Below are 24284 nucleotides of genomic sequence, written 5' to 3' on the forward strand. Positions count from 1 at the left end.
ATATATATATATATATATATATATATATATACACATTCCCTTTCAGATTCTCTTACAGGCAATCACAAAATACTGAGTACAGTTCTCTGTGCTACACAGTAGGTCCCTGCTGATTATCTACTTCACATATAGCAATGTGTATATGCCAATCCCAAGCTCCCAGTCTATCCCTCCTCCCTACCACCACCCCAGGCAACCACAAGTTTGTCTTCTATGTCTATGTGTCTATTTCTGTTTTATATATTAATTCATTTGTATCCCTTTTTTTTTTTTTAAGATTCCACTTACAAGTGATATCATGTGGTATTTGTCTTTCTCTCTCTGGCTTGCTTCACTTAATAGGATGTTTCCTAGGTCCATCCATGTTGCTGCATATGGTATTATTGCATTCTTTTTTATGGCTAATATCCCATTGTATATATATACCACAATAAGAGCTAATATTTATTGAGGACTTACTACGTGCTAAGCACCTTCACAAGCCTTTCCATCTATTAATTTATTTAGTCTTCCCAGCCAGCCTATGAGGTAGGTACTATTTCATATAATTCCCATTTTACAGATGAGAAAACTGAGCCACAGAGAAGTAACTTGTTCAAGGTCACACAGCCAATAAATGGTATAATTTGAAAGACTGAAAGAAAACTGCAAAGGCAATGACTTTCTTATCATGCAATTCAATGTTATTATATGTCCTATCTTTATAAAAGCAAAATAGTGTCTCTGTTCTCTGGTAGTAAAGGACGCACACTTCAGGAAACGCTGGCCTCCTACAGGACATTCTCATTTCTTTAGGATTTTTACAGTTGCACTCTCTTCTACCTTTGTAGCCTCACCTCCTGCCACAGGAAACTCTCAACCTCTAGCAGTTCACTGAGCCCACTGTTTATTTGTACTCACATGCCTTTGCTCACACTGTCGGAATTCCCTTCTTCCTTTTTTCTATTAATCCTAGTCATACACAGCTCAAATGACACTCAGCAAAGCATCCCCCAGAGAACCCAGGCATAATGGATTGTTCCTTTGCCTTGAGCCCAGGACACCTGGCTTATTCTTTTGTCCTGGCACTTACTTATTCTCTCTTACTCTCTAGATCTGGGGCTTTGTAACCTCCAATCCTTAGCCTAGTCTCTTACACCTAGAGACTAGGCTAGAGTAAGTGCTAAATAAATATCAATTAAATTAGATGTATTCACAACTGGAAGGTTTTGTCCAACATCTCCATCAGTATAGAGAAGAGATCCACGGGTGTGTGGATATCGTGGCCTGTCGTGATTGTAGCAGGAACTGTAAATAGGGGTAGCATGGAGGGATAACAGGGTGGAGAGGGAAAGGCCCTGTGACACTGGGCTGTGCACTGCTGCTTTCAGCCGCAGAGGAAGCGAGGCTGGCTACATCTCACAGTGGCAGTCTGTTTCAGGAGAACTAATTATGGTACTCCCTTCCACAGACCTCATCACCAGTAAACCCTCAAAGATGAAGGTTTTTCTAAATTAATGAATGCAAAAATTACAGAGAAGAAAACATGTTCATACAAGAAAATCCCAAAGTTCCTTCCTATCCCTAGACCTGAAACTGTCCTAGCCTCCAAGCATAAAAGCTTCACTTTCTGACACTGTCAGAAGGCGATCGATCGCTACCCAGAGCAAATGGAGGAGGGTGGAGGCCCTGCTTCCCAGGATGTTGACGTACACCCGGTAAACGAAGAGTCAGCACATCGGCGAGGACTCAACTTTCTGTGAACAGACTCTCTTGCTTTATTCGCCTTCCCTAGGGAATATGTAAGGCCAGGGGCTCGAGCACTCAGTGGTTGCCAATGCCTTCTACACCCGAACCTATGGGTTCACAGGTCCTTTCCCTTTTGAGCAGACAGTAAAGACAAACGCGGGATTATCTGTCACCAAGGATGAGCTCCCCGCCGACCCGCGGCTCACTGGTTGGTGCTCCGTCACCCCTCAGTCCTGGGCTGCACGCCGCCCAGTGAGCGGTCCGCAGCCGCTCTCCATCTGTTCTGGACCTGTCCCGGGGCGCACCGCGACGCTCAGCCCACTCTCCGTCCCGCCTAAGACACCAGATCCTCTTCACCCGCTGCCACCGGCTTCCAGAGAAGAGTGGAGAATAGTAGTCTCCGAGCCTGACCTTGGGCTTAATTTCAACTTCCCCGAAACCTCTCGCAGCCCTGGGCTGACTCCGCCTCCCGGGACACAAGGGCGCGGCACACCCAAAGCCGCATAGCGCGAGCCTCGAGGGCTGCCTGAAGCCCTGGGGGCGGGGCGGGCCGGGGGCGGTGGGCGGGCCCTGGGGGCGGAGTGGGCCCAGGTGAGGTGGGCTGTCCCTGGAGGCGGGGCGGCCACTGGGGGAGGGGCGATGCGCGGCGGGCCCGGAGGGGGCGAGCGCAGGCGGTGTCTGGCCCAGGGGGCGGGGCGGGCCCAGGGGGAGGGGCGAGGCGGAGCGGACCCGGACGGGGCGGGCGCAGACTGTGTCTGGCCCAGGGGGCGGGGGCGGGGCCGGGGCGGACCCTGGGGGCGGGCTCAGGCGGCGGCTAGGCCGAGCGTGCTGCAGGCCGTCCGCAGGCCCAGCGCGCCACCATGGAGCGGCAGCCCCGGCGGCCGCTGGGACCGCTGCAGCAGCAGAGGCATCCGAGGAGGAACGGGGGCTGAAGCCGTGGCCTCCGGGTAGTGGGCCCGTGAACACCCGCCGTCCCCGAGCCCCGACTCCTCCCTGCCTTCCCGGGCGCAGGCGGTGACCCTGCCGGATGATGCGCGCCCCCGGCCGCCCCCGGGGCTGAGCCGGCCGCCCCGCGCTCGGCCCTCGCCGTCGCCGTCGCCCTCCATGGCCTTGCCGGGCGCCGAGGTCGCGGCTGACAGGCCGGGGTCGCCGGCGCCGGGCGCCCCCGCCGGCTCCGCGTCGTCGTCGTCCGCCTCCTCCGGCGGCTCGGCCTCGGCTTCGGCCTCGGCGGGAGCAGGGCTGTGGGCCGCGCTGTACGACTACGAGGCGCGCGGCGAGGACGAGCTGAGCCTGCGACGCGGCCAGCTGGTGGAGGTGCTGTCCCAGGACGCCGCCGTGTCGGGCGACGAGGGCTGGTGGGCCGGCCAGGTGCAGCGGCGCCTCGGCATCTTCCCCGCCAACTACGTGGCGCCGTGCCGCCCGGCCACCCGCCCCGCGCCGCCGCCCGCCCGGCCGCCGCCGCCGCGGCCCGGCTCGCCTGTGCACGTCGACTTCGAGAGGCTGGAGCTCCAGGAGCTCATCGGCGCTGGGGGCTTTGGGCAGGTGTACCGCGCCACCTGGCAGGGCCAGGAGGTGGCGGTGAAGGCGGCGCGCCGGGACCCGGACCAGGACGCGGCGGCGGCGGCCGAGAGCGTGCGGCGCGAGGCCCGGCTCTTCGCCATGCTGCGGCACCCCAATATCATCGAGCTGCGCGGCGTGTGCCTGCGGCAGCCGCACCTCTGCCTGGTGCTCGAGTTCGCCCGCGGCGGAGCGCTCAACCGCGCGCTGGCCGCCGCCAACGCCGCCCCGGACCCCCGCGCGCCCGGGCCGCGCCGCGCGCGCCGCATCCCCCCGCACGTGCTGGTCAACTGGGCTGTGCAGATCGCGCGGGGCATGCTCTACCTGCACGAGGAGGCCGTCGTGCCCATCCTGCACCGGGACCTCAAGTCCAGCAACAGTAAGTAAGGGCGGGTGGGGTGGGGGGGGGAGTGGAGGGGGAGCGGAGGACGCAACCGCGCCCAGCGCAGCCCACCTCGGTGCGGGCGCTGGGCGGGCTCCGCGGGGCCAGGTGCTCGGGGGAAGGAGGCGGGGCTCGGCCTCCCGACGCCGGCAGCCACTCCTAAGCCGGCCTTCCGGGGCTCAGAGGGCCATCTATACCCTGGTTACTTGCTTTGGGGCAGGTGATACACTTACCTTGCCGGGTTTCTTTCAGGTGCCTTTTTTAGAAAGGCAGATCAGACTTGCTTTCCGAAGACACAGTTGTAAAATATCGGGGCTTTCTGGAAACCTCACGGTGCTGTTTGGCCTTTGGGTACAATATGTGGTTCATTTGGATAGAACTTTGCAAACCGAGGCCGTCCTCGGGAACCCATGGCCCCCCGTCGTGCCTAGTGGCCTACAGCAAACTGCCCTTTGCTTCAGCTTTACAAGCGCTGTGTTGAGGTCTCTCCTTTCCCGCTTTAAATATGGCTTCGTGTCCTTTGACGTTAACAAAGAGTTTTCATTCAGATGTCTCTGCCCATGAAGTAGGTTTTCATTATTGGTTCGGTGGCTTGAGTGTTGGTGAATAGTCTTCAGACCCAGAAACACCATTTGTGCCATCATGCACTTTGGGGTGGATTTCAGAGCAGGTTCATTGTCCTTGTGCAGGTACTTGAAATCCTGAAGACCTGGCCTATATCATTCACTTTGTTTATAAATCAGGGTGCATTTTCCAGATGTCAGTAAGGAACTGACAAATGAACTAAACACAAATCCTGTTACGTTTCATCGAAAAGATATAATAGCATTAGCTGCTTAAAGTTTGTTCTTCAGTATTGCAGGTCACTTCACATTCTGAGTGTCCTGTCCATGGATCCCATAAGCCTCTCTCCCCAGTGAAGTCCTGTGAGCCTTTGTCTGCCGGAAGCTTCCGGTAGAACCGGGTATTTTAAGGACAGCAGGAGCAGTCTGCTTGCTCTGGTTGTTCGCAGTTGCCACGGTTCTGTGATAGACATGGAACCCCGCCTTTTACAGACCTACTCTGTTTCAGGACATCGAATCACCAACACAGGGACTTCTCTGGTGGTGTAGTGGTTAAGACTCCAAGCTTCCACTGCAGGGGGCACGGGTTCAATCCCTGGTCCTGGTCCAGGAACTGAGATCCCACATGACCTGGGGCTCAGCCAAAACAAAAACAAAAAGAATCACCAACACAGGCAAACTCTTTGGGTTGGACTCGTCCTTAGATGGAAGAATTAAAGGGTCTGTAACTATTACTTTTGTATTATGCTTAGGCTGTTTCATAGTCATGCTTGAGGTCCATGTGACCTGTTCACAAAGAAGAGCAAGTTTGCTAGTGTTTGTAAAAGCATAAGGAGGCTAGATTAATCCATGTTCCAACGTAGAAGTGAAAAACTTTAAAAGGACTAATACTGTTAAATAGTGAAAAGAAATAATACGACCGTGGATTAATAACGTGGTTAAATAGTTTTTACTGACACCAGAAAAACTTGTAGGGTGGAACGAGTAGACTACTGTGTCTCTGGGAGATATTATGTAATCTGAAGGTCATTATATGCTGCAACTTGGTCTTCGAAAGACTTTTCACCCTCAGAATAAGTTGCCAAACTTCCTGGAGCATTTTAATTCCTGTCATTGTCAGGCAGGGTTGCCTTTGCACTTGAAGTACCGTACTTTTTAAAAAGACTGAATTGGCTAGGTCACTCACCTAGCCAAATGTTTGTTACGATATGACCACTTTTATAGGTTTTTGATTTCTGCAACATAGCATTTTGAATGGGGCCTAAAAGGTGCAGATCACAGCATCTAGCACATTGCCTTATCTTGGATCTGGCGTTATTTATTCAATGAATAAATGCAGATACTTTGGGACCCTCTTATGATATATGAAGCCATAACTTCTTTTATTTTAATTTTTTAAAATTAATTAATTTAGTTAGTTTTGGCGTTGGGTCTTCGTTGCTGCGCGCGGGCTTTCTCTAGTTACAGCGAGCAAGAGCCACTCTTCGTTGCGGTGCGCGGGCTTCTGATTGCGGTGGCTTCTCTTGTTGTGGAGCACAGGCTCTAGGCGTGCGGGCTTCAGTAGTTGTGGCACAGCGGGCTCAGTAGTTGTGGCTCGCGGGCTCTAGAGCGCAGGCTCAGTAGTTGTGGCACACGGGCTTAGATGCTCTGCGGCATGTGGGATCTTCCCAGACCAGGGCTCAAACCCGTGTCCCCTGCATTGGCAGGTGGATTATTAACCACGGTGCCACCAGGGAAGACCTGAAGCCATAACTTCTTGTTCAGACTGTTTGAGTACAGCAGAGACTCTATTACAGTGTATTTTGTTTGACTTCATTGGTTATTTGCTAATGGTGGTAGTGAGTTAATGATAATGTAAACAAGGTTTTAAAAATCAATATTGAATTTTAGTTTTATTCTTTAGTCTACTCCTGTAACAAAGAGCCAGTATAGGACTGCTTGGACCCGAGCTAGTAGAAATTATTGTTTAAAGCAAATGTTTAAAGTTATCAAAGTAAGATATGGCTCTCAATATGTTTTCTTTTATCTTTTCTCGTTGGTCTTTTTTTTTCTGTCATATAGTCTGAGACAGTGTTTATGTTGAAATAAAAGCTGATCTTGTGATGGTACAAGCAACTTTGTCCCTTCTCTAACAGCAAAAGATTGAAAGTTGAGCCACATTAGCAAGTTTTAAGCATCATTTATGTCGTTTAAATATGCTAGGCCCTGTCACTCCCAGATGCAAAGTAAATAGAAAACGCTTTGCTAAATCTGTATACCACAACTAGAGAGCCAGACAGAGCAACCTTGAGTTACTGTGAAAAGGGCCAGTTTTATATGCACTCAGAGCAGAGAAAAATCATCACGAGCTGGAACTCATTTATTCAACAGATTTTGAGGGCCCACCCTGTACCAGGCACTTCTGGGCCCCGGGACACAAGTGGCAAAGCAGATGGCAAACAGTGTCCCCTCCAGCACAGGGCTTAGTCTGATAGGGAAGCTAGATGGCAGTCATGAAAATATCAGGAAGTGCTGTAGAGAAAAGAAAGCATGGTGACGGGTGGAGAGCAAAGGGGAGAAGGATGATGTCTGTGTCTCCAAGATTACCCTGGCCGCTCTGGTGAATGGACTAGTAATTGGCCTGAGCGAAGGCTGGGGAGGTTCTCCAGGCCAGAGAAGACACTGACTTGACTGAGGGCAGTAGCAATGGAAGTGGTTTTCAGGGAAGTTACCAGGATGGAGTGAAAAGAAAATGGTACAGTATGTGAATTGCTGAGGGGGTTTGAATTATTAGAATTTAGTCCTAAGTGTTTTGTTTATTCTGGTGTAGTTCAGGACTAAAAGAAAATTGCATGGCATGATTTATGGTTCCTTTCTTACTAATGTTGCTTACTGTGTTCTACCTTTTTTTTTTTTTAAAGCAGAAAATAAATGTTCCATGACAAACTGAGCCAGAGACTCTGGTAGCTGCTTATTTGTGTACTTTTTATTTGTGATTAAGCATCTTTTTATCCCAATTTTGTTTTTAGCCCTCTGAGAGTAATTATTATCTATATAATTATCTACAAGGACATCTACAGTCTATAAATAGACATAGTTATACTTATTATGAAATGCAATTTAGAGCTTTTGCTAGAACAAACTACAAAAGGAATCTAAATTCTGTTTTAGCTTCTCTCATTAGGGCAGTGTTAATAAAGGAACTATTTGAGAAGATTATAGCCAACGTGATCTCCAGATAAGGTGCTCAAAAAGCTCATAAGAGTGATCCGGAGGAGCTATTAATTACGCTACTATTAAGAGAGATGCGTCTTCTCCCTTCTCCTGTCTGTGCAGCTTCATACCACAGCCTCTTCCTATTCCAAGGGTCCAGGGAGATCAGTCCAGAGAGCCCAGTGGTGACAGAGAGCTAACCAGCTTGTGAAACAGAATTGGCTAAAGATGTATTCTTGAAAGAAGAGAAAGCAGAGCAGGTCACCACATCTTCCCCTACCATTTTTATGCTTGCATATTAAAAAATAAATAGTCCACTTTTCATTTCTTATAGTTGAAAGGAGGGGCAGTAATTTAGTGCTGGGTTATGCTCACTTTTCACTGTGCATCTCTGATCACTTTGTAGTCACTGTCAAGTGCGTTAAAGTATGGGAATGGAAAGAGGAGAGGGGAAATCTCCATCATTTCAGAAGACCGTCTGTAATTCCTGCTTTCCCACACTAGCCTATGAGGGTTGAACTTTTCCAGAATAGTGCAGCACCGGAAGGAGCCTTGGCTTTGAAGTCAGACCTGGGTTTGAATATCGGTGTCTTCCTCTACAAGCTGTGTGACCTTGGGCAAATGATACAACCTCCTTGAGCCTGAAAGTCTTGACTTCCGATACTGTAGGGAAAAATCTGTTTAATATTTTTTTATCCCTTCCTAGGCAATTGGGTAGATTCCGCATGAAAGTAGGTGGCTTTTTTAGGGGACAGTTAGGAGTCAGGTGTGGCTAGAAAGAAAGCAAGACGGGCTTTTGTCGGGAAGGAGACAGGCGTTTAACAAGTGGCCAGACAACATGGCCTTGAATGCCACACTGAGAGGTGTGGACTGTCTCACAGCAAGAGCGAGCCATTGACAGTTCTGAGGAGGAAAGTGCTCTGATCTGCTGTAAGACAAACATCTACAAAGAAAAACATATAAACTTGGGATAATTTGCTTTATGACTGTATCTATCATAGGTTATCAGGGCAGAAATAGAAAATAAAATACTTGGACATTGGTTTGGCATAAATTATTTCCCATTTATGACCAGAGCCTAGTTTTTTGTAATCACTGTTTGTTTAATGGACGAATTTAGGGCACCAGAGTTAGAAGATAATGACCAGATTCACTATTAACTCCAAATTTCAGTGTGACTGTCTCCAAACCCTCTGTGGTACTTGAAGGGCTCCCAAAAGGTGGAATGAAGGAGTTTTAGGGGCCAGAAGAAGGGTTCCTGGTGAGGCTGGGCCAACTGTGCTGGTTTTATTTTGGAGACTGAAACAAATTTGTACAACTGACTGAATCAGTATGAATTTAGTTATTTTTAAAAATTCATCTTCTTCAAGTATTGCTTTATCTTTAAGTAAATGATAGTAGTACCAGAAACAATGGCTGACATTTATTTAATGCTTACTAGATGCTGGGTATTGTCCAAACTTTATCCTCATTTATTCCTCACAGCGACCTTGTGAGGTAGGTACTTTAAGTATCCCCATTTTACAGATGAAGAAACTGAGGCCAGGGATTAATTGACTTGATCAGGGTCACTCCACTTGTCAGAGAATTGAATCCAGGGCCTCTAATCCCAGAACTTGGTTACCAGTTCTCAGATGCTTGTTATCAGAACCCCAAAGAGCTTTTGTTGATGTGGGTTCTAGCTATTGATATTTACCATATTAGAAATTTTAAATGATAAATCTAAAGATATTTAATATAAAAGTAACAATAGATCCGTTACATGTTAATGTAGGGGGAAACCCTTATTTTCCAAAACAAATTTAGTGAGGAGAGTGGCATTGCTTTACTCTTTTGAAGCTCACTTTGATGACATAAAGGAAGACAGATGAACATTCACATCTGCTTCTGCATTTAATCTGTCGCCACCTTAGGGCTGCTCCGGGTCCCGGGACCATACTTTGAGAACCCCTAGGCCAGATGGCCCGTTCTGCTGATGGAGAATGGCACTCCAGAGTAGTTGCTCCCACACCTAATGTAGCATCAAAAGCTCCCCATAAACTTCTAAAAATAAAATTCTCTGTCTCACTTTTGGATATTCTGATTTGGTTGCCTTAGTTGGGAACAAGCAATGCATTTTTTTCTAACATTTTATTTTCAAAATCTTGGACTATACAGAGTTGAAGGAGCTTTTAAGTAAACACTTGTGTACTCACCACCTAGATTCTACCATTAATGTTTTACTGAGTTGCTTTAATACAAACCTCACCCTATGCTTCCATCAATCCATCCTGAGCTTGGGATGCAGCAAGATACTTTTTTAAAAAGCATTTGGGTGATTCGGGTGCAGAGCCAAGTTTGGAAGCTGCTGTCCAAGGGACCAGATGTGTGGGTCCGTTCTCATGGTTCTCTGGGTTGGTATAGAAATTCCACCATGGCCACAGACTGTATCCCACAACCAGTGAACTGTCTGGTGACATTGGATGGCTGGGTCACAGTAGGCACTAAGTGAGGGTACGGGGTGGCTTATTCGGGGCTTGTGTCTCTGGGGAAAGGATTATCCAAGCATTTGTCCCACTGACCTGGGGGGACAAATGGTGCTATTGTGGCATCTAAGATTTGGGCTCTGACTCTACTACTCTCCAGCCATAGGCTCATGGGCCCCGACTTTCTGAATAGGGTGATATGAGGATCAGTGAGAGAGTATATGCCTGGCATCACCACACTTTCCCCTGCAGGTCCAGATGATAAATGATAAATATGATTGCTTTGCAGACCATCTAGTCTCTTTTGCAACTCTTTAAGTCTCCTGTTTGGCCCATAAGATATAGTTTGCTGACCCCTGGTATTTGTCAAAGTATTTAATAAACTGTAAGATGCAACCTAAATGTAAGCTGGTGACTATACTCATTTTTACATATGGTTTGGAAGCTCTCTGAGGGCTTTAAGTGTTTCCTAATTTGTGTGTGTGTGAACTCCTTGGTACCTTAAAGTTTTCTACAATTCTTTGTAACCCAAGGACTTTATTATTATTCATTCTGCAAAATATAGTGCCACATGGTCATACATCTATTCATCTTGGTTGGGTGTGAGGGTCTTTTAGTTCATCTGGCTCACTTGATCCAGGCCAGCCAGTGGTGCAAGGAAACAGGCCTGAGCTTTGTTCCTTTAGGGAGTACTGCCATCTGCACGCTTTGGCAGGTCTACTTGTAACTTGGGTTGATAAATTGAGGGTCAGGGAGAAGGCAGGAGGTACTGAGTTACCAGTTGTAACTGTTTCACTACCAGAGTTAACTACTAGGACATTTTTTTATGCTCTTTGAAAAAGAGCACATCACTTGCCGTTTGGGGGAAGTATCTTGATTGCATATAGGTTGTTTGAGTGATTGTTGGCTTAATTGACTTTCAGGAGTTATTTTGTTTCAGGTTTTCTGCAAATACTGACTCTAACATCAACTATGTTACTTTCCGTTTACTAATATGTTAATGGAGCACGTTATGGAAGATTCCTTCCTCATCAGTTTACTTTGTTCCATACCTTGACAAAATATCGAAAATACTCCGCTGACAGAAATAGCTAGATTTTCACACAATGAAATGTAGGAAGTTTTCTCAATAAAACCGTGTGTTGTGTGTGTCCATGAAAAGCTTTGTACCACGGCGTTTGCTTTTGGTGTTAAGAGCAATGTGAAGCTGTGTTTTAGCTGACCGCGTCTCTCTGGACTTTGCAGAAGTCTCTCTCCTTGTGTTTAGCGAGCTGACTCATTCATTCACATCACAGTTATTTGGTGACTGTATACTACGTGCCAGGGACGCTACAGGCTCTGGGTGGTCAGTGGTGAGCAAAGCAGAAGCAAATTCCTCCCCTCGTGGAATTTACATGCCAGTGGGCAACATGGACATTAAAGGGTAAATGGTGAAAGATGTGGTATGGTGGAGGGTGGTAAGTGCTCAGTAGAAAAACTAAAAGTTGAAAGGAGGGTGAAAATGTTGGGGTGAGGCGTTGACGGCTTAGAGTGTATGGCTAAGGAAGGCCTTCCGGAAAAGGAAGCAACACCTGAAGAAGTGGGACAGTGGGTCATCTGGGGAGACAAACCTTCGTAGAGGGAATGGAAATTGCTCCCCAGAGCAGGAGGCTGGTGTGACAGGAGAATCATGAAAGGGAATCACAGGGCACCATGGAGTCAGAAGGGGGTCAGACCACGCAGGGTCTTGTCAACCACTTGAGAGGTCTGGGCTGAGGCCCAGGCTCTGAGTGCCATTGTAGCAGACCACACGGCTGCAGTTTTGAGAACAGACAGAGAACCAGGGTGGAGGCGATCACTTGGGAGTTGGCAGCATGTCTGTGGCATGAAAGCCCTGAGGTTGGCTGAGATTATCTGGGGACTGAGTGCTCATAGGAAAGACCAGAGGTCAGGGACTGAGTCCTGGAGGATCACCATCAATTAGAGGCCCCAGAGCCAGGAAGGAACCAGAAGAAGGAGCAGCTAGAGTGAAAACGGGGGAATGTTGTGATGCTGGGGAGCCAGAGAAGGATGTGATTCAGGGAAGAATGATCCGCTGTGTCAGTCACTGCTGATGGATCAATATCCAAATAACTGCTTTGTTGTCATTATTTCTAAAACAGTCTCTACTGTTGAGGGCACAGGTGAGTCGGTTTTCTATAATCAGTAGCTGACTTGACATGGAAAGGCTTATACTAATTCATCTTCTTCCTGCTCATTCTTCCCCTTCCAGTTGTCACTCACTCATGTAACAACTATTTATTGAGTGTATAAAAATGGTAGATGGGGCTTCCCTGGTGGCGCAGTGGTTGAGAGTCCGCCTGCCGATGCAGGGGACGCGGGTTCGTGCTCCGGTCCGGGAAGATCCCACGTGCCGCGGAGCGGCTGGGCCCGTGAGTCATGGCCGCTGAGCCTGTGGGTCCAGAGCCTGTGCTCCGCAGCGGGAGAGGCCACAGCAGTGAGAGGCCCGCGTACCGCAAAAAAAAAAAAAAAAAAGGTAGATGCTGTGCAGTAGAAATAAACCAATATTAAACAAATATTAATCGGGTGCAAATTCTTTCCTCCAGTTGCTTACAATTTAGTTAGAGAGGTGAGACCCACAAGTGAGATAAGGCAGTGTTTAAGTGTAGTAATGGGAGTGGCACAGCTTTAAGTGCGTTAGAAATGCAGAGAACTTCTAGTGAGGTTATGAGGAAGGCACCCAGGGGGACATGGTGTCGATATCTACAGGCTCATATAATATTGGAACAGGGAGACAGTGACAAAGCTGCACATTTTGTTTTCTGTTGTTTGTTTTGTTTTGTTTTTACCAGAAGGAGAAAATGAGATTCCAAAGGCCAGTGGACTTGAAGGCAGTCTCACAATTAGTGCTGCAGTGCAGCGAATCCAGGGCTGGTGCCTGGTTGCTTCCGTGGGAAATGGAGGCCAGGTATGGTTTTGCGGAGGATGCAAGGGGAAGGCAGTCCATGCAGCAGGCACCAGGAGCTCAGAGACACTGACGCAATGCTGTGTTTCTTAGAAGTGGCTTTTAATACACAGAATCGTAGAGTGTAGGGTTTTTTTCGGAGAGTCCAGGAAGAGCTGAAAAGATCATGGAGACCGAGGTTGAGAAGGGACTTGAAGATCAGGATGAAGGCCTCCAGAGACTGGTGAGCAGATGAGTGGTGTAGGTGCGGGAACAGACGGAAGAAATGTGAGGAAAATCGGTGCTATTTGGTAAACTTAGAAAGTTATCATTTTTTTCCCCTGTAAATGAATGGTTGATTGTTTTCAGAGTTGAAATTCACAGGGTAACCTTCCTGTCTTAGACTGAGACGCAGGTGTTTTGTTAGTGTTTTCTTTCACATTGTTGCTTTTCTCAACTGATTTCTTTCTTATGACCTTTTTTTTTGGATAACATATTCCTAGTTAAAGGTTAATTAAAATGAACCTATTTGACTCAAATGGAATTTGGACCAGCACTCCCATAAATGTTGAGGAAATAGAATGGACACATTGTAATTGCTTTTAAAAATATACATTATATACTATAATTCGGAAAATTCCACAGTGAAACTTCAAAGGAGCCGGAAAAATCGAGTGCCTCATGGTTGAATAAGTAGACAAAACACAAGTTGTAGAGGCTGATTGTTACAGAATGGGGCTAACGGGGGTCAAAAATCTTTACGGACGTGGCACAAGCGGGGGGCTGAAACACTGGTCGCTAGGTCGCTAACGAGAATTGACCATTTCTGTGGCCCAGAAGGTGGATGTGCCCCTCTGAGCATGGTCATTCCCGGAGGTCCTCTTCCTGGTGAGGTCAGGAGGCGGAAGCACCGCCAGCCTGTCCTCGGCTGAAACCTGGCCAGGTGCCCGGTCACGTGACCTGTCGGGACACTGGCTATTTCTGGTTTCGGTCACTTTGCCCCAAAGATAAGGAATTTGAGGAATTCTGCTGAACACCTCTGAAATAGAATCCAGAACAATGGGCCTTTCATGGAACTCTAAACTTTTGACGTTCAGAGTGTTATTTTAACTTGTTTTCTGTTAGTTGAAAGCTCCCGTGGAAACTTTGGACTCCGGGTGAGGGCAGGTGTTTTAAAGACTGCGACGCAAAGGCTGCTAATACTGCGTTCTGCCTCGGCATTGCTTGAGAAATGCGATCAATTTAAAATATTTAGCTTTTAGTTCTCGCCCGGAGTTCCGTTTGTATTTATTTTAGAGTTGGCTTTCTGAGCTTTTTGTTCCTTAAGGGCTGCCAGGCCTTACTTGGGGCCTGGGGACACAGCGTGGTTTTAATGCCCATTTTAATCAGTGCTTCCTCATGCCTTCCTAATTTGGGTGTTTTTCAGGAGGAGGAGATAATGTATGTGAAAGTATCTTGGAAAACAAAGTTTTATAGAACGGCAAGCCATCTTGATCATTAATTTGGAGTCTTTTTGGTGGTAAGGATATCATTGTTTAAAAGTGAAATTAGTATGTATTATAAGGGGGAAAAATGTAATACAGCTGATGAAGTAGCTAATCTATCTGTTATTTTTTGTTTCTGTGGCTTAAGTACACAGGGTTTTAAAGGATTAGATATTTATTTTTCTTGATATTCATGAGACATCAGGACTGAGAAATAAATATTCCTTAAACTGAATGGAAGGAAGGAAAATTCAAAAATTAACAAACTGAAATTTCTGGTTGTTCTGCCCCCTTTTCATAACTGGTAGCTTTATATGTAGCACAGAAGACTGGAAAGATAGTCATGCAGGTGGGATCTGAAGCGTGGCCCTGTATTGTAGCCGTATGATCTGGGATAACATTTCTGAACTGAACTGGAGACTGTAATTTCCATTTCATAGAATGGCATGAGGATCCAATGAGATATTATGTGAGTGGAAACAGCTCTACATAGAAGAGGATTAATAAATGGTAGGCAATAATCTTATTAGAACTGGTGATAATTATCATTAATAGAAACTATTCCATTGGCCATTTGATGTAGAAGGTACTGCGTTAGGTGATAGGGGATAGAAGGAGGTGCTTGCTCTCCAAATCTTACAGTTAGACGATCGCTTGGGGAAAGGAACATCACAACACAGCAGTATTTACTCAGTACTGGCAACTTATAATAAGTCCCCACTCAGTTGTCTCATGTTGGTTCTCTCCAGTTGCATTAACTCTGTGACTTCTGTGACTGTCTAAATTGATGATACGAATGTGAATCTATTGCAAAGTGAAATTTCAGGCCTTGCAAAGTGATAGGATTTCCTGACATCCGTGAAAGTGGTTTTGAAGGTTTGCTAAACACACTTTCAAGCCCATCAGTAAAGGGTGTGTGTAGGTATACGTATGTGTCATCCTTACAAAATGCTTACTGCGTCTCAGACCTTGTTCTGAGCACTTTACATGTATTTATTTCCTCCTCTCTACAACATTATGATGTATGTCCTGTCATGATTCCCATGACAGGCAAGGAAGCAGAAGCACAGAGTCCAAACCGAGCAGTCTGGCCCTGGAGTGCATGCTTCCATCACTATGCCACAGCGCCTCCACTTAGATCAGATGCTAACTATCCAGTGGCAGGAAATCAGAAAGGAAGAGAATGGGCACCTGCATACAGAGAGCTTTCCAAAGGATAAAGAAATCGCTTGTGAAAAATTGGTAAAAGCTGTCACCTGAGCAATGCAGGCAGTAGTTAGGACCACGGACCCAGGGGTCAGACTGCTTGAGCGGCACTGCACCTCAGCTGCGTGACCTTGGATGGATTACTCAACATCTCTGTGTCTCAGTTTCCTCATCTGTCAAGTACAGATGATTAATAATATCCACCTCTATAGCATTGTGGTGGGGATTATCTGATTAAAATACCTGTAAGCGTACCTGACAGACAGAATGTGCTCAGTCAATGCTCATTATTCCTATAACATTTGGGCAAGCGGTCCCCCTTAAGATCACATTCCACAGATCAGACATGAAGTGTCTCATGCTAGTCTCCAATTTTGTCTGGATAATTTCGTCTAAGAAACCTCCCACACTTGCTCGTTTTTGTCCTTCTAAGGGTTAGTGCGTAGTTGCAACGATGACAAAATGTTGTTAAATAAAGAATAAAATAAACGGATTTTTATGTTATTTTTCAAGGTGAAACCTGAATAACAACTCTCCCCCGCCCCACAGACATATATTCTGTTAACTGTGAAGTTTGGATTACTGTTCAGTTGGATTCAGTGTTGCTGAATTTTTTTCAGTGCGAATTATCCTCTGATAATGAAGACCTGTCTCTTGGGGTTTTTGTGAGGCTTGAATGAAATAGCACTTGTAAAGTACAAGGAATATAGTGAATACTGACGATGGCTAGTGACTCTTAGGACTTGGTTCTTATTTCTATTAGGTAGGAAGTGGCATGGGCCAAGGACAAACATAAGAATGGGCCCCTTTTGTTAATTTCACCTGCAAACACTGAGCACCTGCACTGAATCAGACACGACACAGAGTGGGTGCGCGCGGGTGAGCGTGAATTGCACGAGTCGCTCACCATTGTCTTCCTCTCCCTGCCATCTCACCGCCTACACACACACACACTCTCTCTCCCTCGCTTGTACGCCCCCTGTTTCACACTTAACATACTCACTGTCTCAGAGCTAACAGCAGTGGAGGAGTCTGATGAAAGCACACAGTCTGGTACCTGGTGCCTCGTAGAACTGTCACAGAAACACAAAGCTCACGGGAGGGTGGAGGAGGTGATGGTTCCCGGCTCTGGGGGGTATTTGGAAGGTGTCGCTGAGGCAGGTATCATTTGGGCTGGATGAGCAGCCGGCCTGCCTTGAGCAGAGCAAGCTCGTCCGTAGAGGCACGGGGCATAGTTTGAAGTGCAGGTCGCTGTGCGAATCTAGGGGCTGTGATAGCCCAGGTTCTGGAGTGTGTGAACCTTCTCCCTGTGTTATGGGGAACCATGGAATTTTTTTTTTTTTAATGCAGGTTTATTGAGGTATAATTTATATAAAAATTCACCGCCCCCCCCCCCGAGGGCGTTCAGTTTGATGAGCTTTGACAAATGTATATAATCCTGTAACCACCACCACCAAGAGAGAATTTGCATCACCCGGAAAAACTCTCCCGTGTAGCGCTGCCGTCAGACCTTTCCCCTCAGCCTCCAGAAACCGCTGGTCTGATTTCTGTCCCTCTTCCAGGATGTCATACGGGATCATAGTACCTAACCTTTCATGTGTGGCTTCTTTCTCTTAGCGGAATGGTTTTCAGATTCATCCCTGTTGTGACATGTATCGGTAGTTTTATTCATGAGAGGTTTAAAAAAATAAAAGGAATGCCACGCACTATAGGAAGATGAATCTGCTCGGGTGGCATGTGGGCGAGAGAGGAGAGAGGGACAGCACCCAGTCCAGTGAGAACGATTGGAATTCAGGTTTGGGACAGTGAAGCCAGAAGTCACATGGTGGCAGGAAAGTGGGAGACGGGCCATCTGCGGGGCATTCGGTTGAACTAGAACAACTGCGCTGCAGGTTGGAAGCTGGGTTTTAAGGAAGGGGTGAGGAGATAAGTCAGAAAAACAGTAGGTTTAAACCGTTTCTTCTGTAGCAAATAGGAAGGAGTAGCGTGGATATGGAGCTGCATTAGAGCCTCATGGAAAACCGGGGAGACATTTCTGCTTCGTTATAGGCAGAGAAGTCAACCAGGGGAGAGAGGAACCCAAGGCCCCGGGAAGGGCGGGGCAGGCGGGTGCAGGTGGGCAGTGATGGGAAGCTCCGTTGTTTTAGCTCCTGCTGCACAGAGAGCTCAGGGCAGTCCCGGCATCAGCTCGGTTCCTGAAAGCTGCTCTTGGGCGTTCTGTATTTTGTCAGGAGGCTGGGGGCTGGGGAAACCAGGAACTGGATAATGTTTCTCTGAAGTTTTTACTTTTTGCTGCATTTCAATCTTTGGTAAGCAATCATATCTCATAAAATACCTCATGAGTTAACATATCTATAAGCAATTTGCAAATTTAATATAAGATAATCTTCAGTAATAATGATTTATGGTAATATGCCGTCTATTTGCAGTGCTCTCGGAAACATTCAGTAGAGAGACTGCATTTAGATCAGGACCTAATTTCTTGGAAGAAAAACAATGTAAATATTTTCTTCCTATCAGGTAAACTTTCATAGACTTCTGATTCTACCTGTGATATCTCAGTAAATGTTTCTTGCCCCTAGAAATCATTTACTTTCTCATAAAGAGTGCTAAAGCTGTACTGTGTCTGTGGATTTTTTTTTTTTTTTTTTTTTGTGGTACGCGGGCCTCTCACTACTGCGGCCTCTCCCGCTGCGGAGCACAGGCTCCGGACGCGCAGGCTCAGCGGCCATGGCTCACGGGCCCAGCCGCTCCGCGGCATGTGGGATTTTCCCGGACCGGGGCACGAACCTGCGTCCCCTGCATCGCCAGGCGGACTCTCAACCGCTGCGCCACCAGGGAAGCCCTGTGGATTTTTTTTAAACTTGTAACTTTAGGCACAAACGACCCACTAAAGGTTATGAAAAACAAGATGTAAGTAAGATAAAATGGTAAAATGCAGATTCATTCTCAGTACTCTGCCAACTGTAGTGAAGATTGTGTTTTAAAAACCAAAGAAAAATTGTAACTGAAAAATTATACAAATATGAAAGTATTCCACCTTTGATTTTCTTCTTCAGTATTGCTGCTGGAGAAGATAGAGCATGATGACGTCCTGCAATAAGACGTTGAAGATTACAGATTTTGGGTTAGCGAGAGAGTGGCACAGGACCACCAGGATGAGCGCAGCAGGCACCTATGCCTGGATGGCCCCGGAAGTCATCAAGTCCTCTTGTTCTCCAAGGGAAGCGACATCTGGAGGTGGGTAAGCACCACACATTTTGTTTTTGCAGGTGGTCTGCAGAAGCTGGTTGCTACACGTCCTTTACATGAGTCCCCAGCTACTCAATAATTCTGAGCATAACCATTACAGATAGTCCCAGTCTGCAGTGGTTTGACTTAACAGGTTTTTTTTTGACATTACAATGGCACAAAAGCAATGTGCATTCTCTAGAAAACCGTGCTTGGGATTTGGCATTGGGATCTTTCCCAGGCTAGTGATACGTGGTCCAGTCCTCTCTCGTGAGGCTGGGCAGAGGCAGTGAGCTGCAGCTCCCGGTCAGCCCCGCCATCACGAGGGAAACAACTGATACGCTTACAACCATTTTGGACCCAGACAGCCATTCTGTTTTTCACTTTTGGTATCGTATGCAATCAATTCCATGAGATATTCAACACTTTATTATAAAATAGGCTTTGTGTTTAGATGATTTTGCCCAACTGTAGGCTAATGTAAGTGTTCTGAGCACCTTTAAGAAAGACCAGGCTGAGGTTCAGTAGTTTTAGGTGCCTCAAATGCGTTTCCAGCTTATGATCTTTTCAACTTACGAAGGATTTATCCAGACGTAACCCCATTGTAAGTTGAGGAAGATCTGTATGGGCCTTTTTGAAGAAGGTTTTTGTGGTTTGGATCCAGATTGTTGTAATCACAACAGAATGGGTAACTTGAGATTTTGATTGTCCTATGACTTCCATTTGATAACAGAAACTGTTAAATCTGAGGTTTGATAAAACTGGTTATAACTTGAGTAAACAGTAATGCTGTTTTTGTAAGGGCCTGTTGGTAAATAAACATACATTTCACTTTAAGCAGAAATTTTGATTCCGTCATGACTCACAGACAGAATATTAGCATGGAAGGAGTTTGAGAAAAATTTAGATAACCTCCTTCCTTTTATTGGATTGCCTTATTCTAAAGGTTAAAGCTTCAGGTTGAGGAATGGAGAGCTGAACCAAAATGGAATCCCAGGTTAGTGGATTTTCCATTCGGCTGTGTCTCATTAGGGGGTAAAGACACCATCCATACCAGAACAACAGAGAAAAGTCACTCTGTTTACAGTTACAATGCACCAGGAGCTTACTTGCCTTCATTTAATGCTCATAAAATGCTGTGTGACTAGTATTAAAATTCCAGGATTTTTCTGTTGTTTTTTTAACGGCTTTATTGAGATACAATTCACACATCATACAGTTCACCCATTTAAACTCTACAATTCCATGGCTTTTACCTTCATCAGCACAGGCAGTTTCGAACATTTTCATAATCCAAAGAAGAAACCATATACCCCTTAGCCATCACCCCAACACTCCATCCCTCCCAGCCAAGGCAGTCACTAATCTACATTTTGTATCTTTAGATTTGCTTATTCTGGACATTTCCTATAAATGGAATCAAATAATATGCGGTCCTCTGCAACTGGGTTTTCAATTAGCATATTTTCAAGGTTCATGTCATAGAATGTATCAGAATTTCATTCTTACTTATTGCGGAATAATATTCCATTGGGTGGATAATACCACATTTTGCTTATTCGTTTATCAGTCGATGGCATGTGGGTTGTTGCCACATTTTGGCCAATTCTGAATAATGCTGCTCTGAACATTTATGAAGAAGTTTTTGTGAGGACATGAGTTTTCATTTCTCTTGGGTTTCCACCGGGGAGTGAAATTGCTGGGCCGCATGGTAATTATATGGTTAATCATTTGAGGAACTGCCAGACTGTTTTCCACCAGTTCTCATTCCCACCAGCAGTGTATAAATACAGGCTTCTAATTTAATTGTTCTACTTATGACTGTTAAGAAAATTTTTCACCTGTGCCAGGGGTTCTATAGTGTCTTAGGGCCATTTTGAAAAACACAGAAGCTTGAGCCTCACCCCTTACTAATGACTTACACTCTGCTGGTGGAGACTGAGCCACATATGTCTTTATAAAATATTACATGTGTTTTCCTTGACTTAATCACAATAATTTTCTGACCATGTAATGCCAAAATACTTCAGTGAAATAGGTGATTATTTTAAGAAATTATACTTCAAGACCTTGAAAACTAATAAAATATAAATCAATTTTAACATTTGGAATAATTAAGACTGTAACCATTTTACTATGTGTGCCTTTTAAATAAACTATGTAACTGTAAGCTATACGAACGCTGTACAATCTATATAAATGCTTTAGAGCGACCTCACCTACTGTAAACATAGAATCAAAAGTAAGAAAAAACAGATTTCTAAAATGAGCCAAAATATGGGTCTTGAAGTCCAGACACTCATGGAGAGAGGTCTTCCCTCAAAATCTGTTCATTTCTATTTCTCAATTATATGAGCTCGGTTATCTGATTTTCAGTAGAAGCCTCTAAGCAGAAGAGGGGAGAGGGGTGCCAAGCTGGTAAAAAAAAAAAAAAAAAGAAAGGCAGCTGAGAACAGAGTGAGCGCTAGGAGCAAACGAAAGCATGAAACGCTATGAAAAGGACTGGAATCTGCTGGCTTCCAGAACCACCTGGTTGTGGAGCCAGACGTCCACACACATCTCCAGAACGCATGGATATATTAAAGCCCAAGCAGAGTCCTAGATGTCAGGATGCAGAAGGCAGGGAAGGTCGTCCCTCTGAACTGCACAGACCTTTGCTTTAGAACCTCCTTCATATATACCATAGAAATAATTGCATTCAAGAAGCACGGCTCTGGTCTGTGGTGCTGGGGGCTGCTATATATACTGGTATATTTAGTGATCATCCTCTCTCGCCCCACTTTCCTCCTTACCAGTTACTACCCTACGAGGTAACTTTGACAGATGCTATCACTGAAACTTTTGCAATGGTCTCCCGTGATTACCCCAGTTTCACAGAGTACATACCCAAGGCACTGAGAGGTTTAGAAATTTCCTCAGGGTTGTAAAACTAGTGAGTGAGTAGCAGACTCTGGTCCCATGGCCTAAGAGCTGTGTTCCTGCTACCACAGCCCTTAATCATTAGACTACTTGTATTCCTAGAAGAGGGCTTTTTTTTTTTTTTTTTTTTAATTTATTTTTGGTTGCGTTGGGTCTTCGTTGCTGCACACAGGCTCTCTCTAGTTTGTGGCAAAGCGGGGGCTACTCTTCGTTGTGGTACGCAGGCTTCTCATTGCGGTGGCTTCTCTTGTTGGGGAGCACGGGCTCTAGGTATATGGACTTCAGTAGTTATGGCTCATGGGCTCTAGAGCTCAGGCTCAGTAGTTGTGGCACGCAGGCTTAGTTGCTCTGTGGCATGTGGGATCTTCCCGGACCAGGGCTTGAACCTGTGTGCCCTGCAGTGGCAGGCGGATTCTTAAACACTGCGCCACCAGGGAAGTCCCCAGGAGAGGGCTTTTTATACTATATCGCACCCAGTTTCAGAGAGCAGAAAAATATGCATTACACTTTAAAAATTGTCCCATCAGAATAGCTCCCTTTTTTTTCACATTGGTTTTTACCAGAATACCTCTCTCTGGAAAAATGACCTATCCTGAATTATTCACTCTCTGAAACTTCCAAGAGGCAAAGGTATGTTGTTATTGTTGGTTTCAATTTTGTTATTTGCTAAGGAGAATAGCAAGGAAGCTTCTTTGAACTCATTCAGTTTTCAGTTATTCTAATAATTTTTGGTCCCCTGCACTGAGACGAGTTTTGTTGATTGATCTATGAGTTCAGTTTACTTACTCTTGAAATTAAGAATGTGTCTCGCTAATGCACCATACCATAGATAATTTTCAAGATACTAAGCAGGTAGCCTTTGAAAAACCCTGGTTGCACCTTAATTGCTAATAGTTATAGCATTATATAATTTACAGGTACTGCATTATGTATTCCTTTTTAAACAAAACATAAAACAGTGCTTTGAGATGGCAGAGGAAATGTCACTGGTACTTTATCAGTGATTCAAGATCAGCTTCAGGGCGGTGTGAGTGGAGACATAGGCAACAGGAGTAGTGGTCCCCACAGCTCAGCCTCAGGTGTGCCGCTTGTAGGTCCAGTTGTCTTTCAGTGATGCCGTGCTGCGCCCCCTGCTGGAGAGGGAGCCCTAGGCTCAGGGGCCTCAGGATGGAAGCGCCCCTGCTTTTAGGGCCGTGGAATATCAGTGGGAGGATCCCTGAGGCCCTTTGAATTTAGGGCACGTTCTGTTGTTTCTGCCTTCCTTTTATGAATGTTTTCAGTATGTAGTGCAGAGTCCATTGGGCACTAGTGGAGAGGTCTGAAAATGAAGTGATGATGGCCAGGGTGACCACCTGGGCTCCAGAGAGGCCTGTTGCAGGCCAGGTCTTCTTCACGGAGGGCTTATTGTATCTGTGATGCTGTGAATACCCACATCTCTTAAGATCGGTGAGATAATCAAATGAGACTCAGAAATCAGTTCCAAAGCAAATTTAAATGATGTGGGTTTTTGGGGGTTTTGGTGTTATTCTGAGCTGTTTTGCCTTCCTTAGGCAATGAAATGAGAATTAAGTTACTTCTTTAAATTTCAAACTCTTTTTTAACTTAAAGCGAATGAAGTTTTAAAAGATCAGAAAAGTAAATAGGACCATACTAGTTATGTTAACAGAACTTAAAAATAAAGCAAATATAACTGTTCCTTATATGCTTATGTGTTTTAATTTAAAGTCAAGTGAGTGTCAGGAGTGACCGATGTTTTATGTCAAAAGATAATTGGAGTGTACTTTGTGTTTTGAAGAAGATAAAGGAAAGCCAATGTTCTGACTGGTTTTGTAGAAGAGAATAAACGTATATGATGTACAAGGCTTATTTCTGTGCTCCTCTGTATTGCCTTGAACTGGGGTGTCTGAGACTGTCTAGTATAGGTGTATACTGAAATTTGGTCTTCTAGCTTCATTTTAAAAGTTCCCTTAGAGATCCTTTTATACTGTGTGTTTTCTCGTTCTTGTGTGTAATCGCATTTGCCCTTAAACTGAAGCAGCAGTGAACCTGCATCACATCTGCTGATGCTTTGGAGAGCATGGCAGCTGCAGTTGTTCTTTGTTTATTCTCCTTTCACTTCACCTTCCTCCATTTCAAAGAAGACCTGTTATGTCCTCCCAGGAGGCTCAGGAAAACCCACAGGATTTCTTTGTCCGTTACTATTAGGCATTAGGTGGAAACATTAGTAACACATCTCCTAAATATAAAGGGAGGGGCAGAAAGAAACAATTTCAAAAACCTATTTTAAAACAGTTAGCATGGGACTTCCTTGGCGGTCCAGTGGTTAAGACTCAGCCTTCCAATGCAGGAGGTGCGGGTTCGATCCCTGGTTGTGGAGCTAAGATTCCCACGTGCCTCGAGGCCAAAAAACCAAAACATAAAACAGAAGCAATACCGTAACAAACTCAATAAAGACTTTAAAAATGGTCCACATCAAAAAAATATTTTAAAAAAAGTAGCCTGATTCGATTTCAGTCCTGTGGTGAGTCGTATGGGGCTGGAATCTTCAGTGTCCTGAAGATCCTCAATAGGTGTGGAAAACATGAGACAGAAAGACAAACATCGGAACAACCACATTGCTCTTCAAGTGTGTCC

General features: G+C 45.6%; 1 protein-coding gene across 1 annotated transcript in view; it reads left to right on the top strand.

Annotated features, from left to right (window-relative positions):
* The first annotated feature begins 2750 nt into the window (after positions 1 to 2750).
* The window catches only part of MAP3K21 (mitogen-activated protein kinase kinase kinase 21), a 50646-nt gene continuing 29112 nt past the window's right edge, over positions 2751 to 24284 (top strand). The window contains 4 exon segments of the mRNA XM_032608445.1: positions 2751 to 3664; positions 18560 to 18594; positions 18596 to 18707; positions 18710 to 18740. Of these exon segments, the coding sequence (XP_032464336.1) occupies positions 2833 to 3664; positions 18560 to 18594; positions 18596 to 18707; positions 18710 to 18740 (1010 nt within the window). The 5' untranslated portion in view covers positions 2751 to 2832.

The sequence above is a fragment of the Phocoena sinus genome, chromosome 16 (assembly GCF_008692025.1).
Source record: "Phocoena sinus isolate mPhoSin1 chromosome 16, mPhoSin1.pri, whole genome shotgun sequence".
Lineage (NCBI taxonomy): Eukaryota > Metazoa > Chordata > Mammalia > Artiodactyla > Phocoenidae > Phocoena > Phocoena sinus.